Source organism: Triplophysa dalaica, chromosome 8, assembly GCF_015846415.1.
Source record: "Triplophysa dalaica isolate WHDGS20190420 chromosome 8, ASM1584641v1, whole genome shotgun sequence".
NCBI lineage: Eukaryota > Metazoa > Chordata > Actinopteri > Cypriniformes > Nemacheilidae > Triplophysa > Triplophysa dalaica.
This window is the reverse complement of record NC_079549.1, coordinates 15,753,544-15,777,938: the sequence shown is the minus strand read 5'-3', so window position 1 is coordinate 15,777,938 and position 24,395 is coordinate 15,753,544. Positions and strand designations below refer to the sequence as shown.

At 36.8% G+C, this 24,395-nt stretch overlaps 1 protein-coding gene and 1 long non-coding RNA gene across 2 annotated transcripts; one reads left to right on the top strand and one right to left on the bottom strand.

Moving 5' to 3' along the window:
• The first annotated feature begins 14,123 nt into the window (after positions 1-14,123).
• On the top strand, positions 14,124-15,833 carry si:ch211-184m13.4 (uncharacterized protein LOC798560 homolog). Its single transcript, XM_056755526.1, has 2 exons — positions 14,124-14,216; positions 14,438-15,833. The coding sequence occupies exon 2, from the start codon at positions 14,458-14,460 to the stop codon at positions 15,454-15,456; it is 999 nt and encodes a 332-aa protein (XP_056611504.1). The 5' UTR covers positions 14,124-14,216; positions 14,438-14,457; the 3' UTR covers positions 15,457-15,833.
• Positions 15,834-18,255: 2,422 nt separating this feature from the next.
• Positions 18,256-19,050, bottom strand: LOC130428000 (uncharacterized). Its single transcript, XR_008907380.1, has 3 exons — positions 18,918-19,050; positions 18,585-18,636; positions 18,256-18,383 (listed from the first exon to the last, which is right to left on the bottom strand). It is a non-coding gene; the product is annotated as an uncharacterized LOC130428000 (long non-coding RNA).
• Positions 19,051-24,395: the final 5,345 nt, after the last annotated feature.

Below are 24,395 nucleotides of genomic sequence, written 5' to 3'. Positions count from 1 at the left end.
TGCTGTGTTGTTAACAACCCCTCTCTTGATAAACTCACTCCTCTCATTTCTTTTCTTTTCTTTCTTTCTTTCTTTCTTTCTTTCTTTCTCTCTTTTCTCTCTTGTGACCTTCTCCTCTCATCAAACAGACAAGGACAATATGTTTGCTTATGCCATGGTCATATGATCTATGAATTGATATGAGTTCATTCATTATTCATGCTCAGTTTTGCATAAGCATTTCCCTACCATGCCTGTCACTTACATAGTCAACATTATGAAAGCAGCTCGTCTCCTCACAGTGGTCACAACTAGCTAGTTAGTACAGACATGACTTGCACAGGGGACATGCACCAAATGCCACTCCACTGACCCGTGAACTATAAAAACAAGCAAACAGCGACAGCAAGACAAGTGGTGGCAGTATCTGATTATTAATATATTATTGGAGCGAGGAAACATGTCCCACTGCCAAAGCAGTGGGTAAGCCTGAATACATTGGTCCTCTAGCACTCTGGCTGGTGATGAGGGGAAAGATGAAAACAGGTCTTCCTCTTCTGGCTGAACTGGTAAAAGCAGGTCATGTCACAAATTGGTTGTAATTATTGTGGGTGCCAATGAAAGCTTATTCTATGAATTCTTTGAATTGACACAAAGTGTTATCTATAGGGATACAGCTCAGAAATGGTCATCATTTTTATCTTAAACATGTATTTTCAAACAGTGCCAGAAAGCAATAAACAAATGTAAAAATTTCTGACAGGGATCCAAACATACCTATAAACCTTAAAGCAAGGATCTTTGGGTTACCATCTGCTTTAAAAATAGGCTCTACATTTCACAATATAGATTTTTATGAATTGTAATGTGTATACTTTTACGAAGAAGGCAAAGTGTCAACCCAAGAGACACTTAAGCATAATGTTATTTTGTTTATGCCTGCTTAAACAATTTGCTTTTTGTTATTGCGCCACCTATTGGATACACCACTTTACTCAACTTAACACCACTGACTTCAACTTAGGTCACAAACATGTTCACAGATATTCCTCGAGCCAAACACAGACCAATTCACACGATTCCTGAAGTGTTTGCATTGTGTCCATCTATCAACTAATAAAATAACATAATTAACACTTAAAAGCGCTTAAGGTACCAAATTTTCTCGAGCTTCTCAATAAACCCTCAACACTGACTTGCCGATCTTTAAAGCTCTTTTATGTTCGCACCTTTTTGATATAAATATCCTCCCACCCTGGGCATAAGAAAGCTGTCAGCAGAACATTTGTTTTCCATTTTTCACCACTGAGGGCTGTTCAGGAGGCTGGCGTTTGACAAGGCGTTAAAAATTTACACCAACACTTACTATTTGCCCTTCAGAAAATTTTAGCAGCTCAGCAGATGGGGTTTAATCTGGCACCATTTATTTTCTTCTCATTTTCTATCATTCAAATCAATGCCACTGAGTTTACACACTCTGCATAAAGGTGCACGCTTGAGTTCACCGAAAAAGCTCAGAGAGTAATATGCTTTACTGCATAAGACTGTACATTGTTTAATGCATAATATTTATAAAGAGATTTAAGGCAAAGTTGAAGAGTTCAAATAGATGTCAAAATGCTTTATGTAGCAATAAACAACTCAAGCACTAACAGTGATTGACATGTGATTTATTTTTGGTACATTTTGCTCACAAAATAAAAGCATTCCACAGGTTCATTCAATCAGCATTTCTAGACAGGTTTTGGCTATTCCAGTCCAGTTATTGTAATTCAACATCCACGTGAAAGACTAACAGCATGACATCACATGAAAACTTTGACAAAAATCAAGGTTATCACATAAATATTTTTTGTATTGCTTATAGGTGAATTTAAACTTGTTTTCTTTGCATTATATGAGTTCTGGAATAATACAGATAATCATTTTCTGCAAATAAATGCACATAGAAACTACATTTCTATTTGATATGTGAGAATTATTGTATACGTCAGAGAATAAAACTTAATTAATAATTTCACCTAAACACATTCTCATAAATAGTATAAATGTAAAAATATGATAGTATGCAATTGTGAACTTTTCAAATATATTTATTTATCATTTTTATTTATATATTTGTCATTTTAGATGTCTAACACTGTCTAATGTTATATTAGGCATGGCTTAATATTGCCAATGTTAACATTTTACAGGAAGTCTTTAAGACAAAACACAAGACTGTCTGGTTGAACTTATTTAACCATAGATTGGCCTATAGTCAAGTCAAGAGGAACAACACTGAAACTAGATTAAGTTCTTGCTGTTCTTCTCATGCAAGCATAATAGCGACATCATTTGTTGCTGTTTTACCAGAATTCCTGCCAAACACCAAGTGCTTCAAGTTGACACAGAACGTTGCTGTGTGGTTTCTTTTCCGACTATGTATGTCCAGCAATTGAGACACCTTTATTAAACTGTGAAGGCTCAAGAGGGGTAAAACTAACAGGGATCACACCTCACTAATATAAACCACCTATGAATAGATCAGCACACATCTGTTCCCTTCAGTGTCTGAGCCTCCTAAAATGAGTCTCGCTAGGGCTGAAGGCAAGCCCGTTAGAGGCTAAGCAATCTAGACGTGAGAGATGCCGAAACTCAAGGCCGTGATGAAAGCACCAGGGCACACATGGAATTCCGCATGTCAGGTGGCGAGTCAGACTGAAATAGATATCACCAGCACAGCCCGGAGAGTCAAATCCATGCCCGCTTTTGACCTGATACCAGCAAGAAGACCATAGAGTATGGCCGAGTGACCGGGCAGGGCTTGAATCGTCCAGTTGACACATCCCTGATGCTGATTCGGTTTAATGAGCGGCATGCTGTCACCACACATCGCTTCTCTGTGTACGCTTACAATCTGGCAGCTGTGGAACCTGCTGAAGCCTGTGGAACGCCTCTGTACTGCTAAAGAACCTCGGAGTGTATTATGTGTTGTTCACAAACAAATAAACAATACGGGAAATCAGGGGTATTTGCAGGCAAGCCTTTCGCAAGGTTGGGCTTAAATGTGTGTAAACTCTGTGCCATAACCTGACTTGAATCTTTAGAAACTGTGTAGTACGAAGGTGGTCAGTATAGAATGCGGATGTTGATTTCATTAAAGTTTATTTGGGAGGGACATGCTGACTTTAATCCATAACAATGAGAGGCTTACTAATTGTTTTATCAAACAGAACAACACATAGAACCTGCTCAATAGATGATAAATCAGACATTGTAGGCTTGAATCTATCTTAAACAGAAGTGCACAGAACAGGAGAAAGATTATCTTTGACTAACTTTAGGTTTATTATAACTTTAAAATGTCTTTTTTTGCCTCTGAAGACATTTCAACGAGCCTCCACCCTAAATTCCTCTTGAGCATCCTTCCGGAAAATGGCATAAGGTTTACAAAACATCATTGTGGCTGTGGCACCAATTACTGTTAATATATGTCAAATGGGTAAAGCACAGGCTTGAAAGCGGACTGATCACTCCGATAACGCCAACTGTCACTCTGTTAGCCGCAGCGCAGCCCCACTGGAATAATTAGTCCACTCTCTGTGAATGAAACAAAACGAAAAACAGCCAAAATGACATCCAAAATATGGGCCAGCCTTCCCTCTGATGACCTGAAAACCAGCTTTGCACATACCAGATACAAAAATATGATTATTGGTTCACTTTTGTTTTTATGGTGTGCCTTTTTGCTTCACTGTAGATTTGCATTTTGCTCTTTTATCAATTAAATGTCCATGGACTGGATAACTAAACGTAATCGATCAAAACACAAGTAAATTTGAAGATAATAAAAACAAAAAAAGTCAAATAAAAAATACACATATTGCATGTAAATGGTGGCATAATGGCTTGCCTTAAACGGACAGTTCACCCAAAAATGAATATTCTATCACTATTAACTTGTTCTGTTGAACACAAAGAAAGATATTTGGAAAATATCCGAATATATACAAAGAATGCTAGCAATGTTCAGTTCTAGAACAGCTGGGACTTACTGTTCTGTTGAATACAAAATGAGAATGCAGGAACGCTGGCTTTATAAACAAGTAATACACCAACAAATTAAAGTTCTAAAATAATAGTTTTTAGTAACTTTCATTTAAAGTTCATTCAAAGTAACTGCAAACCTTAAACATTAATGGGATTATATCTTAAAATCCTAAAACTAAGTTTAGTATTGTAATACAATGTACAATATGTGCTAAAACGATAGACAAGAAAAAGATTTAGTGCTGTAAAATCACAATATCACGATGAAGCATACTTAGCAGGGAACTGTAAATTTACATTTACTAATTTATTTTTCCACTTCCTTAATGCTTCAAACTAAATGTTTATATAACTATTGTTTTGATCTTAAGAAATGTATTTATATGTCTATTACACAGTATTTTATGATATTATTTAAAAGAGCACTTGCAGGAAACCCCACGAGTTATCCTTATAAAACTCTTCGAATTGTTTCTTTTTTGTAGGACTTTCTTGCAGTTGGGCCTGGTTACTTAATAACATGATGCTTCAGGAACTAATTTGGTTTAGTTCCTAATATAATATAGCTAAAAACAGAAACAAATAACCTCTTATCGCCAAAGGATGAGCTACATCTTTACATAACATGAATAATCCCGCTGTTTCATTAGTTCCTACAAAATATAAAAAACGACTTCATGTAACGAACTGGTCTAATCAAACGCTTGGGTAAAATGCTCCATGTCTCTCGCTCTCTCACAGGGCAGACAGTCAGGCCACCGCTCATCTGTGTGAAGCCAGCTGGCTGCGGGGTCCCCGAGAGCAGGGAACTTGTCCCCCGCTGAGTGCAATTGAGAACCGCAGACCTGAATTTACTCTGCACACAGCTCTAAACCAGACCTGAAAACCACAGTCTAAAATACGGCAACGCGGAGCTCAAACATACGGACAGCGCGCGCTCATCTCGTTATTTCTCTACAGATACATTGCGTTTGTGAAATACACTGTAAGTGTCTCTTTCATGTAAGAGCGCAGACAGCTAAACGTTACGCTAAATTTGACAAGCAACTTAATTTACGAGGGGGGTCTTCAGGCGAGTGTAAATGAGTGACATCGCTAGAAAGGCGCGTCAGAGAAAGCCACGTGTAATTGGTGATGATAGGAATGGACACAAGCCACATGAGGCCACCGACAAAGAACCGCCATCGTCACCAACAAAGGGCTGGCGGGAAAGATGACGGCTCTGAAAGGGGCAGGGCAGCTTCAAAGCCCACCGGAGTCAGTCTTTTCTTCTTCACACATCCAGAAAGCTTTATGAAAAGTGATTTTTCAGCATATCATTATCATTCCGCCTAAATGAATTCACAATACAGGATCAAAACTACTGCATGAATGAGAGATGTCATAATTACCCTGCCGTGAGTCAATAGAAACATTTAGATGGTCTGGTTATGTGTGGAAAGAAGTTAAAATGAGTTAAATCCTAACCTTAATTTACACAAAGTAATCTATGATACATCTTAACATGGCTGGAATGACTACAATTGAAAAGAACATCACAAATTTCTATGGGCATGGTTTGGGTACATGAGGGAGACATAGGCCTAAATTGAAGATAATTTTACTGTTTGAAATAATGTACAAAATGCACACAATATCAGAAATTTTAAAATATAAAATTTGGGACTGTCATTGTAGGTTTGTTTTGGAAAGTTATAGGTACAAAAATATTGCTTGATCCATCTTTTCAAGCCAGACAATACAAGTGAAAAATAATGAAGATACGCATTCCCCCGAACATAACTTTTTATGACAACATTCTTACAACAACAGAGATCAGAACAATATGGCAGTATTGAGCTGTAAAATGTATGTGTTTTAATAAAAATGACAGTTTCTCAAGCGATTCAAGATTCAAGCACATTGGCTGGTGCGCTCCTCCCTCTAGTTGTCAAAAAAGGAATGAACATGTGTTTGTTCAAATTTTTATGCTGCTTACACTCTTTCTTTACCATAATCTTTTATTCTATAGAAATTTGGTAACAATCTAGTTTTGCATATCTTATATTGAGTTAACCAATCTGACTAGAAATAGTGCTGCCAATAACATGCACAAAGGCGTCATCTGGTAGCCATGGCATTTGACTTGGCATTTTCACGTTCATTAATAATTACTATCTGCGTCTTAGGTGCTGGACTCCTGTGTGAATTGATCGAGACCATACTTTTTATAACGGCATAAAGTGTGAAACAATAGCTACAGTAAATACGACTGAAGTGGATTACACTTGTGTTGTAAATGAATGCACCTCTAACATTTTCTGTTTTTTGCAACATCTTCTGTAAAATCACATTTAAGATCAAATAAAAGTAAGAAAATTTTAGTTGTTGCATTTAAATGCATATTTCTCTCCAAATCAGTTTCATCCAGTTGTCCCTCCCCTCCCTAAACAAACAGAAAAAGGTCAGACTTCTAACAACTGACTTTCATGTTTATCTCATGCTGGGTCATCATACAATTTCCAAAATCCTATTCTGTCACTTAGCCATCAACACATCATTCACAGACCCAGGCTCTGCGTATTACACAGAGACTTGTCCTGCGAGCTCCCTTTTCTCACATTCATTGAGCATAAGCATGGACCTGGATTTTTTTCCTGCCAGAAAACAATTGAATTATACTTTAAAATGTTTGAAATTCATAAAATCAAGACAAGCACAAGTTAGGTTAAAAATTAAGTAGCCGGAGACTCAGTTTTGTTAATTAGTAAAACATTTCTATAGTTAAGTAGTTAAGGGGACCTTTTCACAAAATTAAACCAATAAGACTAGGTCAAAAGAAATGGTATAGAATCAAAGGTATGGTCTACCTTTATTTGATTTGGTTTGACATAGAAAGATATGATACATTTTGTTCTGTGGCTCAAGATATTGTTGGGTCATAATAAAATTGAATAATGTTCATTTTTATGTAGAGATGATAATATTTTTTCAGGAGCAGGAAGAGTTTTTTCAACATTGTGTCAGTACTACTGATCTAATGTGTGGTATTAGCTCCTGTCCACACAAGGCACTTATGTTATGACATGCATGTGTCGTATCATAACTGTAAATGACTGGTGACGATTACTGACCTTTTGCTGGTCTCAAACTATTTACTTCAATAACAGTACAGCAGTTATTGTGAAAACCAGCTGTCACCATGCCAAGCTGCAACTGCACTTACAGTAACTCATATCTCATGACATACTGAAGGTAGCCAAGCTGTGTAAAATTTTTTTTATAAATGATTTGTGCTTATGATTCATAAATGATGCCTTATCAACACATGCAAAAATAAATGAATAATCCTAGCTGAAATACTACATTATAGGCACATTTTTTGTAATGTCTTTTTTATGATATCTTTGTGATGTCTTTCTACGGCTTGCAAAAAAGATACTCAATTCAAAACATAAGGCTGTATTTCTAACAGCTTATTTGGATAAAAAATGCTTCTTACTCCCATAATAGTGCAGTTTTGGCATCTTCCTTCATAGGCTTAGTGGAATAACAAATCAGCAAAGTGTTTGAGGAACATTTTTAGCACAATGCTTATTTTGCAGTTCAGTTCAGTGACATGAGAACCTTTGAAAATTAACTACTATGGGTAGACAATCCATGATGTCTTTGATGAATGAAAATTACATGGTTGAAATTCCAGATGTAATGAAAAGGTATCCCGTAAGGTGCCCAAGTAGTGCCGGACAGATTGATCAACTCTACAGGCTCAATAAAGTTACCTTTTGGAGTGGGGTTAGAGCCTTAGCCTGTCAGGTTCACTACACGGCATTTTCCTGTACAGACATCGGCAGTATCAGTATGTCAGTAGCCAGGGGCGTAGCAAGCTTTTCAAAAGTGGGGATGGATGTGGTTTGTTTGTTAACAATGAAAACGATGAATGTAATGACAGAACGGTTCAATATGTATAACATACAAGATAAGCTATGAGTGATACTAGAAAAGTATAAAAACACATTCGGAACACATAAGATAAGTCACAACTTTGTTGTTAAAATACATAACAGTAGACTTGCTAATGAATCAGAAATACTTTAATAATACCAGGGGGAAAAGACAGTGGAAAGCTTGATAGTGAAATAGGTCTGACAGGACTGTGACTGCTAAAGTTTGCTTACTTGCACCTTGAAAATGGGAGATATAAAAAAACACACACACAAAGCTTTTTCTCTGGTGGTATAAATAAATCTGTTTTTAAACATTAAAATAATATTAACTTTTCTTTCATAGTTGTTCAACAGGTACAGTCAAACATAATAGGTAAGTATCCACATAAGTATTCAGCTAAACAAAAAAAAAAACAATGCTCAAAATATCAAAATCAATAAACCCATAAATACACTGCTTAACATGGACAATTTGTCCCTCCTCCTCATCAATTCCCTGCCTTCATCATCACAGTTACTTTATACATTACATGCCACATAAATAACCGAATTTATCTAGCTTTGAACAATATCCCAATTGGCAATTAGCATTAGTCTAAAAACAAAATATAATTCAGAAAATACTCGACATATCAACAAAACATAAACTAAACATCTTCAAAACACATATCAAGGTTATTTAAAAACCTCAAAAGCATAAACACTCATTCAAAGTAACTGGAATAGGGAGGCGTAAATAACCATAACCGTTCCCGCCTCCTCAGCACGAGCTGACCGATCAATCTAAAACATCAAGAGAGGCGGGACTTGAGGCAGAACAGCCAATCTGTTTGAGTGGGAGGGGAGAGGAAGCAGCCGCATCGACCGCAGATACAGAGCTGACAGAGAAACGGAGGAGCGACTGCTGTATTGCGTTTGTACAAAACTGCGGAAAACTGCAGAAAAAGTGCGGGTGTTTAACCCTCCAGGGAAAGTGTGGGTGTTAAAATCCCTTGAAGGATGTTGGATAGTGCAAAGATTATGTAAAGGCGCAAATGGACAAGTTGACAAGTCTTGCAAAGTGACCGTGTGGTTGTGACCTTTACATTTAGGCATTTGGCAGACGCTTTTTTTTTAAAGCGACTTACATTGCATTATCCTATACATTGATTTCTAAGTATGTGAAATCCATGGGATTGAACCCACAACCTTGCGTTGTTAACGCAATGCTCTTACCACTGAGTTCAGGGAGTAACAAACGATGTCAGATCTTTTCAATATGCAATAATACAACAGGTGCTAATACAAAGTTACTAGTTTCAACAAAAGCTAGACCAATACCTGTTGAGACCAAAAGAGTGAGGGTTAGTTTTTTTTTAATGTTTTTTCTGTCAAGTATTCAAAGAAGTGATTGGTTTTAAAGCCACAATATGGAAGAATTTTGTTATGAAATATCCAAAAATCACTTGCATATTGTAATATATTTCATGCAGTTGTGTCCTTGCACTATCCCAAATGTTCCCAAGAATGTGCAAATCCAGAGAAATTTCTATTTAAAATAATGGCCCGTCTCTTGTCTCCCTTGTATTTGTTGCATATCAGTGACTTAATATCCGGTGCTCTGCACTACCCTCAATTTCCGGTTGTAGGAACTACGGCAACACGCAAATGCGGAAGTGGTTATACATCATCTGGGACGCAGCATCTGTTGTTCTTTTATTATGGATCACGACTACTAATGTAATGAAAAGGTTACTACTACTAAATCAATTTACAAAGTCCAATATTTGTCGCGGGCTAACGTAGCATTACATTCCACGTTTCTTGCAAGCTAATTCATTACGATGACATAAAATAAATTCATTACCTCGTCCGTGAACACGATGGGCGACCGCCATACGCCTCTGGATGGTGAAAACGTAAAGTCCCATAATTCCAATCTCTTACAAAGCTTCATATAACAAAGCATTTGTTGTTGTTTCGAAAGTGCGCCATAGCGGTCCAAATATACCATATTGTGGCTTTAAGTAGTTTTTTGAATGCCGTGAGAGATGTGGTTGACCTGACTGAGCAGAGGTGGAAAAAGTACAAAAATATTATACTCAAATACAAGTACTACTACTTTGATGGAATTGTACTTGAGTACAAGTAAAGTTACCGGTATTAAAACGGGTTACAAATGCACTGCAACAAATAAAGATTTTTTTGCCTTGTTTTGCAGAAATATCACAGTCTTCCTATAGCAGAAATATAAACAAAACAATTTTTTAATCGATAAATATTTTTTTCTGAAGCAAAATTAAGCCTTTGAAAAGATTGTAAGCCTTATTTACTTAATAAATAATCAATGGTACATACTGCTAAGTTTCAGCAGTGAAAACACAAATAAATGGTTCCACGTTTGTACGGAATTAAATTAAATGATTGACAGTTGTAACCTGATCATTAGCATAGCAACATGTTTGCCGTTGATCGCAGTTAAGAAGAAACATGAATCTCAAGAGTTTAATCTTTTTGATTCAGTTTGCAGTCTACTGTTTTCGGCTAAAGACTGGTTAAGTGAGGCACAGAGACACTGTGTTTTGTTTACGTTCAGAGCTTCACAGTGCCCTCTCGCTGTGTTGCAATGTTTACATATTTTTAAGAGCTTCGCATTTGTTGTTTAGTCTTTTCGTATGAAGCTGCAGATACATTATATAGTAAGTAAAGTGAACAGTTGCGCGTATTGTTTTTTTGCCTTATTAAATGTGTCAATACGTATGTTTATTTTGGGCTTGTCATTGTTTGCTTTTCAACAATATGATCTGGCAACATGGTCATTTCCCGGCAGGGCTGCGAGGCTTTTCAAAATGCATGAATTTGCAAGCACATTTTCTTTTGACTTTCTTGCACCAGGCTTAAAGAAGAGAGAAACATTTGATGCACATTTAAATTTGTCATTAAAGCCGAAGTAGTTTGGTTCCATTCACACTGCGTAAATGTGGTCAGACACATTTGTGAACTGTGCATCTTTAAAATGAGATTAAACACTTATAATATAAAGCATTATGCACCAATGTCGTTTTGACTTTTACTGTACAGTTCAAACTTCTTATTAGTTACCAATGCAACAAGGGTACGAGCAGTAGGCCTATTTAAACAAAAATGTTTTATCATACCTGTACATTCTTGCACATTAGTAATTTTATAAGATGCTAGTTTGCACAGCATCCATAATCCTGTCTTGAAGCTGAAATGGTTGCTTAAATATGGCAGGATAGGGTTTCAATTTAGGACAAGTGCAATATAACAAAGTTTCTGGTATCAGCGCAAACTCAAACTCGCGCACATTGTTCACTGGAGTAATTTCCGGTCATGTTTTTTTCCTTGGAAAGATTTCTTTTTTTTACTCAGTAACGGATGTGATTTTAAATATAAAGAAGTACAATTCATCACACAAATCATACTTGAGTACAAGTAAAATAACAAATTTTAAAAGCTACTTAAAAAGAACAAGTAAACAAAAAACCTGCACCATACAGTAACGCGAGTAAATGTAAACCGTTACTTTCCACCTGTGGGACCGAGATCCACACAAAATTGACCCACTACACAGAGAGTGAAGGAAGTGTCCTCCATTTTCACAAATAAATAAATAAGCAACCACTTTCAATGAATCCAGTATTTATTTAACAACACATACTCCCAGCACAAATGTATTGAATTGATAGAGCCATCACTATGGAAGCCCGTTTCCGCCAGGGTTGGGAATTTTTTTTAGAATTAGTAAGTCATAATAATGACTTAGTATCTCAAAATAATGAGATACTAAGTCGAAATTTCGACTTACTAAGTCATATTAATGGCTTACTAAGACATAATAATGACTTAGTAAGTCATAATAATGAGATACTAAGTCGAAATTTCGACTTACCAAGTCATAATAATGACTTAGTATCTCATAATAATGACTTAGTAAGTCATAATAATGACTTAGTATCTCATAATAATGACTTAGTATCTCATAATAATGACTTAGTATCTCATAATAATGACTTAGTATCTCATAATAATGACTTAGTATCTCATAATTATGACTTAGTATGTCGAAATTTCGACTTAGTATCTCATTATTATGACTTAGTAAGTCGAAATTTCAACTTAGTATCTCATTGTTATGACTTAGTATCTCATTGTTATGACTTAGTAAGTCATAATAATGAGATACTAAGTCATAATAATGACTTAGTATCTCATAATAATGACTTAGTATCTCATAATAATGACTTAGTATCTCATAATACTGACTTAGTATCTCATAATAATGACTTAGTATCTCATAATTATGACTTAGTATGTCGAAATTTCGACTTAGTATCTCATTGTTATGACTTAGTAAGTTGAAATTTCGACTTAGTATCTCATTATTATGATTTACTAATTCTAAAAAAAATTCCCAACCCTGGCGGAAACGGGCTTCCATAGGAATTCAACAGGACAATCAAGTTATAGTCCAATATAAACATTTTGAAATCTGCGGTTTTCTCTCAACGACAATAAACAATTTACAGCATTTTCATGGATCCACCACAAGTAAAAAATAAAATGCAGTATCATCTGCTCCTATACTCGTTTTAACTTGTTTTAAAACATTTTACACTGGCATTTTTCTGGACTTTGAATGTGCAAACTGGTGTAAGAGAGAAAGTGCCCAGAGCCGTGTCTGTGGTACAGAGTCTGCTACTCGACGAGCGGTTCAGATGACGGTGAGACTCGAGACTCATCACCGCTTCCATCAACGGTCGCACTCGCAGCAGAATCCGGGCCGTCGGTTGAAGATGCTGCAGAAAATGTCCTGACTAGCAGAGCTGTCCTCGTTGACGGATGCTGCCTTAGCAGAACAGTAGCTAACGTTTACTTGTGTGAAGAAATTCCATATTTTCGGTATATATTTTAATTATTTTGTGCGTTCCTGATATCCTTCTGCTGTTTAATTTGCGTTGAGCGCTCCCACTGATCTTCTCCATGTTTGCATTTTTGAGATGTGTTTTGTAGCGGCGCTTGGGCCGCTACAAAGAGGCCCTTTAGAGGTCGTGGGCCCCTGGGCAATTGCCCAGTTGCCCATATGGTTAATCCGGCCTTACCCTTATGAGAAGGTAATACCAGGCGCCGCTGGTTTGCTGAACGCGGGGTTCTTGATGGGGTGTAAGAGTGTAGGAGGGTGTGAAAGTATGCCGGTGCGATCCATTGATAGTCCTGTAGGCGAGCATTAGTGATCTGATACGTGCTTCAACCGGTACCCAGTGAAGAGAGATGAAAAGAGGGGTCACATTATGTTCACATGTTCACATGTGACCATAATGTACTTTATCCAAAACTGTTTTACATTTTGCGCTTTACCATTATTTTGCATGTATTTTATGATTGTATTAACAGAGAGACTATAGAATATTTCTAATTCATGTAAAATAACTAGTGAATGTCTAACAACGTTTAACAGGATAGCACCACAGTTTCTTTGTCTTTATCCATTCATCTAAATTTTGACCTAAAGTCTTGGACTAGACTAATAGTTGCGGTCATTTTCAAGATCATTTTCTTACCACAGAAAACTATTTAATCAAACATCTAATACATTCCTAAACCCTTTTAACTTTGTGGAACAAGTATTTTTTTTGCCTTTTTCATCAACAACACTGAGCATGAGAGTGAGGTACATTGTGGTTAGACACCACAGATGCTATCAGTAATCTGATCTGCTCTCTGCAGAGTACCTGTGTACTAATACAAAATTACGCATGGTTGTGCAAACTTTGATTTAAATTCAGTTAAAAAACTGCTTAAAGCAACTTCTGTTCTGTTTTTTACAGCCGTCAGGAGTATATGCTCTCTGAGGATAAATGTTGTGACAAGCTGTACCAACTTGTTGGGATGTTAACTGGGTCAGTACTTTTTTGCTTTCATGCCGTAAAGACTAGAGGAAGAGGTTTCACCACAGGTGTTAAAATGTATTTACTGTTAAAAACAGAATGACTTAAAAGACCCAACAAAAAGAAAGGCTACAAAAAGATATGAACAATAAAATAATTAGTATAATTATCATTATCGTAGGATTATCATTATGTTAGTAAAGCATTTGAATAACATGCTTTGAATAACATTTTACTCTACTAATTTGTTTAACCACATTTGTCAACAACCAATCAGGTGAAAGGGGGTGGGTTTATAATGGAATAATCCAGCATAATCACGCAATGACAAACTCACTGACTGAACCAAATCACCTTCTGGATTAAAGAGAGGCAGACTGTCGAATTTGCTGTGAGTATTCAATTTGTATTTGATTCAGTTATGGTAATGTTATGATGTAAATTTTTGAATCATAAAGTTTTGTTTAGTGATTACTGCTTGTTCTGTAAGAACAGCTCAATGTTTTGCGTGAAAAATATAATCCTCTGCAATTTTAAATCTTTAAACACAAAGCATGTGCAAATCATTTGGTAAGTGCTTCCTCTTTAACCAAAGTTCCTGTTCCCCAACAGTCTCAGGAACATTTTCCACAATGACACTGAACGACAGCTCCACAAACCAAACTTGCGATGTGTTCATCTACAAGGAATCTGCTCGGATCCTTTTTCCCATTTTTTACTCTCTGGTTCTTATCATCAGTGTTGCTGGCAACAGCCTGGTTCTCTGCATCATCTGTCAGAGGAAACATAAGATTAACTCCACCATGATATATCTGATCAACCTGGCCATCTCTGACACGCTTTTCACATTGGCTCTGCCCGGCAGGATCACTTACTACATCCGTGGCTTTGACTGGCCTTTTGGAGATTTCTTTTGCAGACTGACGGCCATGATCTTCTACAGCAACACTTATGCTGGCATCGCCTTCATGACCTGTATCAGTGTGGATCGTTACTTGGCCATGCTGCACCGTCAGCGATGTCAGAGATTGAGGAAGACCACGGTGGTAAAAGGTATCTGTGTTCTGGTATGGATGGTTGTTCTCATTGAAACATCCCCCCTGCTCTTTCGAAGCATGATTGAACAAAGACCCAGCCATAGGACATGCATGGAATTCTCCAATTTTGTGGAAAAAAAGATGGCATTCGTTCTTCTGGTTGCTTGCATCATCGGGTTTTGCATGCCTTTGGGACTCATTCTGCGCTGCTATAGCCAGGTCAATTCCAAGCTATCCAGGACGGCCAAAGAGAACCCGATGACAAGCAGGTCAGGAAGCAGCAGCAGGGCCAGATATACAATATCACTCATTCTTCTGAGCTTCATAGTGTGCTTTACTCCTTACCACATTAACGTCATGCAGTTTTCAGTCAGAAGACTGTTCACTGAGCCCTCCTGTGAAGATCTGAAGTCTTTGAAAATGTCCCTGCAGGTGACCGTTGCCATGATGAACTTTAACTGCTGCCTTGACCCCGTTATTTACTTTTTTGCCATTAAAACCTATAAGCAGAGAGTGATGAGCCTTTATAAGACCTACATTTCAACTAATGCATCATCTAAGAGCATGCAGGAGAACAGCAGCAGTAATACATGAGTGCTGTTATTATTCAATTGAGGAAGAATCGGATGAAAGAGTTTTATTTTTTTTAAATCTTTCCATTGATGGTTTAAGTCTGTTTTGGATTTTTGTCCACAAGTTATTGTTTAAAAAGACTATTCTGTCACAGATCACTTTTTTACTAAACATTATTCCTCAGTTGTGTAACATATTTAACATAATTCTTTGAGTCAGATTCTGATCATTTTATAGGTGATGAAACAGGGATGATACATTTCAGGGGAAATCCCATATAAGGTCAAAAAAGACTAGAAATCGTCTTACAATTCTTAATGCTTACGGAGGTGTGTGACAGACATTTTGTAATACTGAGTTTTGCTTTAACTGTGTAATATCAATGTGTAACCTTTTATTTTTTTTCTCCCATTTTCCATGTAATAATCATGTACCTCTAAACATGTTTAGACTGTGACTTTCACTGACTGAATATCAATTAAAGAACATCAGTTTAATCAGATTGTTGCGTCATTTTTATTCGTGGTCAAAACATTTGAGGGCCTACTTGATGGCAGTTACTTAGTAACTCAAGGGAAAGCACGACAAAACACTAAACACCACAAAAAGACAATCTAATCCATATCACATCTCCACACTTCTCAGAATGTGTTGCACTTGGTTTATACGTCCTTTGTAGTTCTGACATATGAATCATCACACAGATACCTAACCGAAAAGTTACTATGCAATGACTTCACCATCACATTCTTCGGCGCGTGTATAGAAGTGCACACTGCACATGTGTTTGATGGATGTATGTGGGTGTCACATATGCACATGCGGGAGCGCTATTCTTCTTCCTGCTTAATTTCACCTGAGCTTCAGAACAGGATATCGACAAACCCACAAGCACGTGAAGTGTTTTTTTTAGCTGCTACAGGTGGTCTACTAAAGGCTTTGTTGTGTATTCCATGAAGCTACGCGTTTATAAATAAATGTGACGAATGTGGCAGGCATGAAGCAGCCCTACAAAAAGCAAGGATGTAGGTGGCATATGATGTGGGTGATAAAATCTTCTTTGTGAAGTATATATGCTGGAAGACTTAAATCTGAATATGACATCAATTCTGCTAGTAGATTAAGTCTCCAAATGGTAGCTGAAATGTGGCAATATGTTCTCTTAACCTTACCACACTCCAGCACCCATATATTATATTTGCCCACATTAGGGTGGTAAAAGACACCTATTTGACTAAATATGTTAAGTCATATGAACACGACAACACTCTAATTGTTCCATTAAGACTAGCTGAATTTTACACAGAAAATGTAACGCATTTTGGATCATTGACATGATTTTCCAGATTTCATATATACTGGAATAAACTGACTGATATTGGCACAGAATTTAATGATACAGCCTGGAAGATTCAGGCAGGTCTAAACCAAAAGCAGCAAGTCTTACAATGTTGTGCATTGACTAAATAAAGACATAAATAACTTTTAAACACAAAAATCCCTAACATTTAAATTTGAACAATTTCTTGTAATTTCTTTCTCACCACAGTTGCGTTTCCTTTTTTTTTCAACCTCTTATGAACACTTTTAATACTAACACACAAACAAATGTTATGTTTCTTTCATAAAAAGCTGTTATGCTTTTTATTAAGAGATTATTAATTCTGTGCTGAATTACCTACATGCACCTATAATATTGTGCAATGGAACTTTGTCAAAGTTGCTAAACATCTTCAAACTAAGATCAAATCAGGCTGATATGTGTTTTATTGCTATGCAGCTTTAATTTCAACATCAGTTACGCAAAACAGAATCAAAGTTTAAAAGGTCACTGGTCAGTGAATTTGTGAATTGTGGATGCATCCGTCATACATAGGACTAGCACATCCTATAAATAAATAAATTAAGTCCATGAATACACAAATGGGCTGCTTACTAGACATTCGTCATCTCATTGAAAATAAATTTAAAGAATGAAATTTGCAAAAAGGCAACTGATGAGCTTATGTGGAAGCAAACTAAATTAGACTAGAAAAAACTGTCAGTAAGCTTTCTCTTTATGATTCACTTGTTTTGCACATGCACAGAAAACGCTCTCATATTTCTACAAAATTGCCAGTATAATTCTGTATTAATTTTTTTACAACCTAATCAATTAGTAGTTCTTATTGAAGAAAACATCACTACTTGGCTTGCTCATACTTATACTCAAAAAAATGCTGGATACCAAACAATGAGTTGAAACAACACAGCATTTGGGGTAAAAAACAAACGAACATGGGATAGATTATAACCCAGTGATTGGTTTTGTCCACATTTTGTAAAGTGTATAATACAGTGGTTCCCCAACTTTTTTGCCTTGCTCTCCTTTTGTAATGAACCGTGTTATCGAACCCCACCGGCAGGGCCGGCCCTAGCATTTTGGGGGCCCTAAACTGATTACAAAATGAGGCCCCCCATCATCTAATGTACACAACATACTAACCTTACACAGATTATATCACACTGAAACAAAATCTGACAATGTCAAATTAACAACACAATATTATCCCATTACTGCTTTCCTGTAGCTCAGTGGTTAGAGCATGGTTATAGCAATAAAATCATACACAGAATGTATAGTATAATGTAATTAATGTAAGTTGCTTTGGAAAAAGAATCTTCCAAATGCATAAATGTAAATTCTGATTTGTAAATACACACAACATAACTTAGAAAGCTTAAAGTGTGCAATCAGTTTATTCAAAAGAAAGAGGTTACAAGCAGAACATCAAAAGTAATAACATGCACTACAGTCAGTTTTACTGTATTTGTAAATTAGTAAATTAATCTTTAAAATAAAATTCTAAGGACACTGGAGGATGTGGTGGAGGCAACAGATAAGCTGGAAGCAAGGCCAATGTAGCCTGAGACAGGGCCAAGGCTGTCATGTGAGGAGGAGGCAGCTGCTGCACAAAATAGATGGAAAAACAGAAGTAAATTGAATAGCTCATTATGATAATTTAGTATTTTTGTGTTAATTTTAATATATTTTTTAATATGTTTTACTAATAATCCTTTGTACATGTATTATTATTAATATAAAAAGGCTATTTTAGTTGTATTTCAGTTACGTGATATCTACAGTATAAGAAAGTTATTTAACTGACCTGGTTTCACCTGCTGTAAATTCATTCTTTGGAAACTACTTCAAAAGTGCCCCTACGGTGCAAAACACACGCACGCACGCACGCACACGCACGCACGCACGCACGGAGACAAACACACGACGCACACACATTGTTCAAATTATTCTGTTCCCTTCCACACTTACCCTCACAGAACACATTAAGCATATTTTATTTAAAAATAAAACTCAATTTAGTATGTTTACTGAGCGGATAGTCCTTGTACAGAACCTTTACAAGTACACACAGCTTATTTTCAACGTTGTATATACAATGTCTTGTTAAAATTGATTTCGTTTTTAATTGAACACTTACCCTTTTCTTGATCATTTCTTTTCTCATCTTCTATCCTCTTCTTTCTCTTCTCTGCACCAGACTGATAGTGCCGCCTTATCATTTTTAATCTTTGCACAGTTTAAAGCTAACGCACATGATGATTGACACTGACACAACGAGCAAGTCAATTTTCAGGCACGGCAGGGGCCCCCTAGTGGCCACGCAGACCCCATGCAACGCCTATATCGCTTATTAGGTAGGGCCGGCATTGCCCACCGGATCCCCACCACCTGTATACACCCAGAAAATGACACTCTCATAAAATGTGTTCTTTACCTGCAAACTCACATATTATTTACTGAAATATGATTTGATTTCAATATAATAGCATATATAATTGTATTTGTAGATGCAGAGGAAGTTCAAGTGCATGGGTTAAAAGCAAGCTCTTAAAGGAGTACTTCACCTCAAAATTAGCCCCCAACTAACCTTCCATAGAGGGAATTTAATATATGGTCAGATTGGTTAACTGTTGACATAAGTACGATTGTTGTGTTCATATACTGTATATGAAATTAACATAAAGTGAGTCAAAATGCAGAAGTTTCCAAATTAAATGCACTAAAAGGGTGGTAACCACCCAGACAAGACATGTAGAAAACCATACCAACCACATATTTACTTCCAACCCCATTTTTAATAAATTTAGGATGTCACGTTTCATCGTTCTAAATACTGGTGTTTTTTTTAAACATGTATGCTTTTGGCAGATACTGTTATCCAAAGCAAAATGTATGTGCATTCAGATGTGCTAAAAATTACATATTTTTCACATTCAGCTTCCTGTGTGTTTGAAAGTATTTAGTTTGCAAGGGGAGTCAGCACTTGAAAACCATAGTTAATTTCAACAACATAATCTTGTATTTCCTCATTGGAAGCCCTGGGTGTGAAACAACCGTGTGTTACTGCCATCTAGCGAATCAACCCCATAACTGCAAACCTATGGTAGAATTGTTTTTTTTCTGTGAAATTCTTGAACATCTTTGAAAATCCTTTCAGTTATACCTGGTAACTTTTGCTGTCACATCACTAGCCGCTTTGAAAAATGCACTGAAAACGCTTTGAATCACCTATCCAAAACACAGCTGTTAAAGTCAAAATAGGCCTATCCCAAAGCAAAATTACAATGTTGTAGTTAATAAATAAATCTACATATAGGTTGTCACACTTTTTGCTTTAGCATCTGTAACTCTTGGAATTTTTGAGCTTGAGTCCTTGAACTTTTATACACATATCATTTTTGTGCATTAGGTGACAGGTAAGTAGAGATTGACAGCAGAGCATTTGGTGGGTGAAGAGAGGAGAATCGGATCGGCAAAGCATATATTGATATACTGTACGGTGTGCTATAGTATGCAATTTCATGCCATGACAACCATTATAACATATAAACAATCACAAATAAAAAAAAATCTGTAAAATCTATAGATCGACGGGCACAGAATGACATGCCCTCAGCCTAATGCTATACATCTCTATATAAATGTATTTATTTTATTTATTAGAAAGTCACAATCGAGAAATGCTAATCTGTGATATCATGCATCACTTTAGAAAATAGAATTTCAAATGTATGTCTAAACCCCATCTATCTCTTAGCTTGTGAATAATACCAGAAGTTCTGTGTTTCCACAAAATGCCATCAGTGAGTTGTCCGGATACCGCGGTAAACATGTTTTTCGTTCACCAGCTAACCCCATACCAAGTTGTGTGAAGTCAGCGAGAACATGATTACCACAAACTCTAACTTCCTGCTGGGGTGTCACAACCTTCAAGACCATTGCTATCAAATCTTGCATTTTAATTTAACAAATGTATACGAAACGCAATGGAAAACACAAGTACACAAAATACACAAGTTCATTATTGCTTGCTGAAGATATGGATTGCAAAAACTATTTTTTATGATTTGCCACACAAACTTCATTTATTACAAACCACTGCTAATACAAGGCAATGGCGGAAAGATTTCAATCACAGAATGCTCACTGCTATGCCATGCCATTTACTGCAGTGTAACTGTTCATAACATGCAAATCATTTGTTGCTGTAAGCTTTCTAAACTTTCTGTTCAACAGATGTTAAAACGGATTTCCTATTTGTAACAATATATGATTCACAGTCTTTTACAAAACCATATTGACTTCCCCTTTATACTGACCAGACAAAAAAGGTGTAAACTATAAACTCACTAATTCTGACTTCCTGTGTGCATTTATTTTGTGAATAGCTCTTTTGTTAAAAAAGAAAAGAAGATATATTAATTATTTATCAAAAGTGTAGGATGAAGGCGGTACTCGTCTTCCTTTCAGCCGTAAAGCCTTTCAATAATATCATGGCCTCTTTTGGAGACACACCATCACATTATTTCGCTTTCTATCTTTTTTTTTTACGGCTGATAAGTTGGCGCTATCAGTTCATCTCAAAAAAACATGTGGGTTCTGTGACGTAAGCCTGGACAAAACCTTCAGGAGAGGATTTTCTTCGTATTATCTTCAACTTCATGACACTCAAAACGGAGAAGTCTGTTTCATTCTGACTCAAAACAGAAACTTTTATCTGTTATGTTAAAGAAATGAAATGATTTTGTTAGGCAGTATGCTGATCTCTGTGGTGTCAGTGGTCCTTATGATATTACCACATGTCAACAACGCAGTACAATTGTGTATAAAATATTTTATATATATATATATATATATATATATATATTTTCTACAACGTACTCTATGCTGCTATTAGGATCCAGTCTCTGTCCAGATGATTTAAATAGCAGCAGTTCTCAGTCATGCCAAACTAGCAGACACAGACAGCCTGGTCTCTCATGTGCGTTTGACTCACGCTGTTCTGACTTTCCATTCAGACACAGTCAGACAGACTCATGATTAAGTATGCTGTATGTACTATAAATAGTCTTTAGCAGATGCTGATATTCAATATGTCATGCATATCTGACCCAAACTGGGTTGAATTTAAAATGACTTTCATCATAGATATCACAGATTAATTTCTATTCCTGGACACACCCGTTATAGGATCATGTTTCAGTTTTGCATTTTGCTGTAGGTGTGAAACCACCCTGTTATGTTAGATAAAAACATGTCTTTAAAGCAATGTGCTTTTTGAGTTGTCACCTTGGCAGTGCAAAAGCAAGGGTGTTGTGCTCCACAATGTGTTTGGAAACGGGGTCAGTTTGTAGATAGAAACAGAATTGTTACTTTGTGTTAGCGGTTTCCTATTTGTCATCATAACTTGTTTTTTATACAATAAACTGGAAAAAAGATAGACCCTAACCTCACCATAAACCCTGTTCATGAAAAACTCTTTAATGGTTTTTCATACCAAACAGTAAGCTTAATGAACTAACAGTTTAAAAACTTGTAAAAACAAATTTAAAAAAGCTTTCTGAATGCTTTGTTTATACAGTTGAAAGAAAAAGTATGTGAACCCGTTGGGCTTACTTGGATTTCTTCATAAATTGGTCATAAAATGTGTTGTGATCTTCATCTAAGTCACAACAAAGAGAAACACAGTCTGCTTAAACTAATACCGCACAAACATTATACGTTTTCATGTTTTTATTGAACACAACATGTAAACATTCATAGTGCAGGGTGGAAAAAGTATGTGAACCTTTGGGTTTAATACCTGGTTGACCCTCCTTTGGCAGCAATAACCTCAACCAAACGTTTCCTATAGTTGCAGATCAGACCTGCACAACGGTCAGGAGAAATTTTGGACCATTCCTCTTCACAAAAGTGTTTCAGTTCAGCAATATTCTTGGGATGTCTGGTGTGAATCGCTCTCTTGAGGTCATGCCACAGCATCTCAATCGGGTTGAGGTCAGGACTCTGACTGGGCCACTCCAGAAGGCGTATTTTCTTCTGTTGAAGCCATTGTGTTGTTGATTTACTTCTATGCTTTGGGTCGTTGTCCTGTTGCATCGTCCATCCTCTGTTAAGCTTCAGTTGGCGGACAGATGGTCTTAAGTTTTCCTGCAAAATGTCTTGATAAACTTTGGAATTCATTTTTCCATCGATGACAGTAATCCGTCCAGGGCATGAGGCAGCAAAGCAGCCCCAAACCATGATGCCCCCTCCACCATATTTCACAGTTGGGATGAGGTTTTGATGTTGGTGTGCTGTGCCTTTTGTTCTCCACACATAGCGTTGTGTATTCTTTCCAAACAACTCAATTTTGGTTTCATCTGTCCACAGAATGTTTTGCCAGTAGTGCTGTGGAACATCCAGGTGCTCTTTTGCAAACTTCAAACGTGCTGCAATGTTTTTTTTGGACAGCAGTGGCTTCCTCCGTGGTGTCCTCCCATGAAGTTTAAAGTCCATTCTTGTTTAATGTTTTCCTTATTGTAGATTTGTCAACACAAATGTTAGCATGTGCCAGAGATTTCTGTAAGTGTTTAGCTGACACTCTAGGATTCTTCTTCACCTCATTGAGCATTCTGCGCTGTGCTCTTGCAGTCATCTTTACAGGACGACCACGCCTAGGGAGTGTAGCAACAGTGCTGAACTTTCTCCATTTGTAGACAATCTGTCTTACCGTGGACACATGGACATCAAGGCTTTTAGATATACTTTTGTAGCCCTTTCCAGCTTTATGTAAGTCAACAATTCTTGATCGTAGGTCTTCTGAGAGCTCTTTTGTGCGAGGCATGGTTCACATCAGACAACGCTTCTTCAGAACAGCAAACTCAAAACTGGTGTGTGTTTTTTATTGGACAGGCCAGCTTTAATCAACACATCCAATCTCATCACATTGACTGGACCCCAGGTTGGCTGACTCCTGGCTCCAATTACCTCTTGGAGGAATAATTTGCCTAGGGTTTCACATACTTTTTCCACCCTGCACTATGAATGTTTACATGTTGTGTTCAATAAAAACATGAAAACGTATAATGTTTGTGCGGTATTAGTTTAAGCAGACTGTGTTTCTCTATTGTTGTGACTTAGATGAAGATCAGAACACATTTTACGACCAATTTATGAAGAAATCCAAGTAAGCCCAAAGGGTTCACATACTTTTTCTTTCAACTGTACATAGAGTAAGTGAGAAAGAATTTGCGTGCTAATGAACAAAACAATTTGTTGGTCAACAAAACCAATGATTTAAAGCGGCCCTGCAACGGTGTTTCTTGCTTTCTGACTTCTTTACAATGCTGTCTTCTCATGCTTATCATGGTCAACTTGTAAAAAAAACGAGTTGGGCGTGTTACATAATATTTCTGTGCTCGATACACTTCCCAAGCAATCGTACATGTATCGGACTGTTTTTTTCTAACATATAAAACTGTTTTGTAACAATTGTTCTTAGTCCCTTGTTGGACAATTCAACCCGAAAAGCACACGGCACGGCCACGCGGCAGCAAGGAGAGCAGGAGAAGGAGCGCAGACGTCTCTTTCACTTGTAAGCCGGAGAGATAGAGAGCACATGTTCGCAAAATTC

Bases quoted from the DNA above. Each gene is read 5' to 3' on its own strand.
- si:ch211-184m13.4 (XM_056755526.1), top strand. From the start codon at position 14,458: ATGACACTGAACGACAGCTCCACAAACCAAACTTGCGATGTGTTCATC.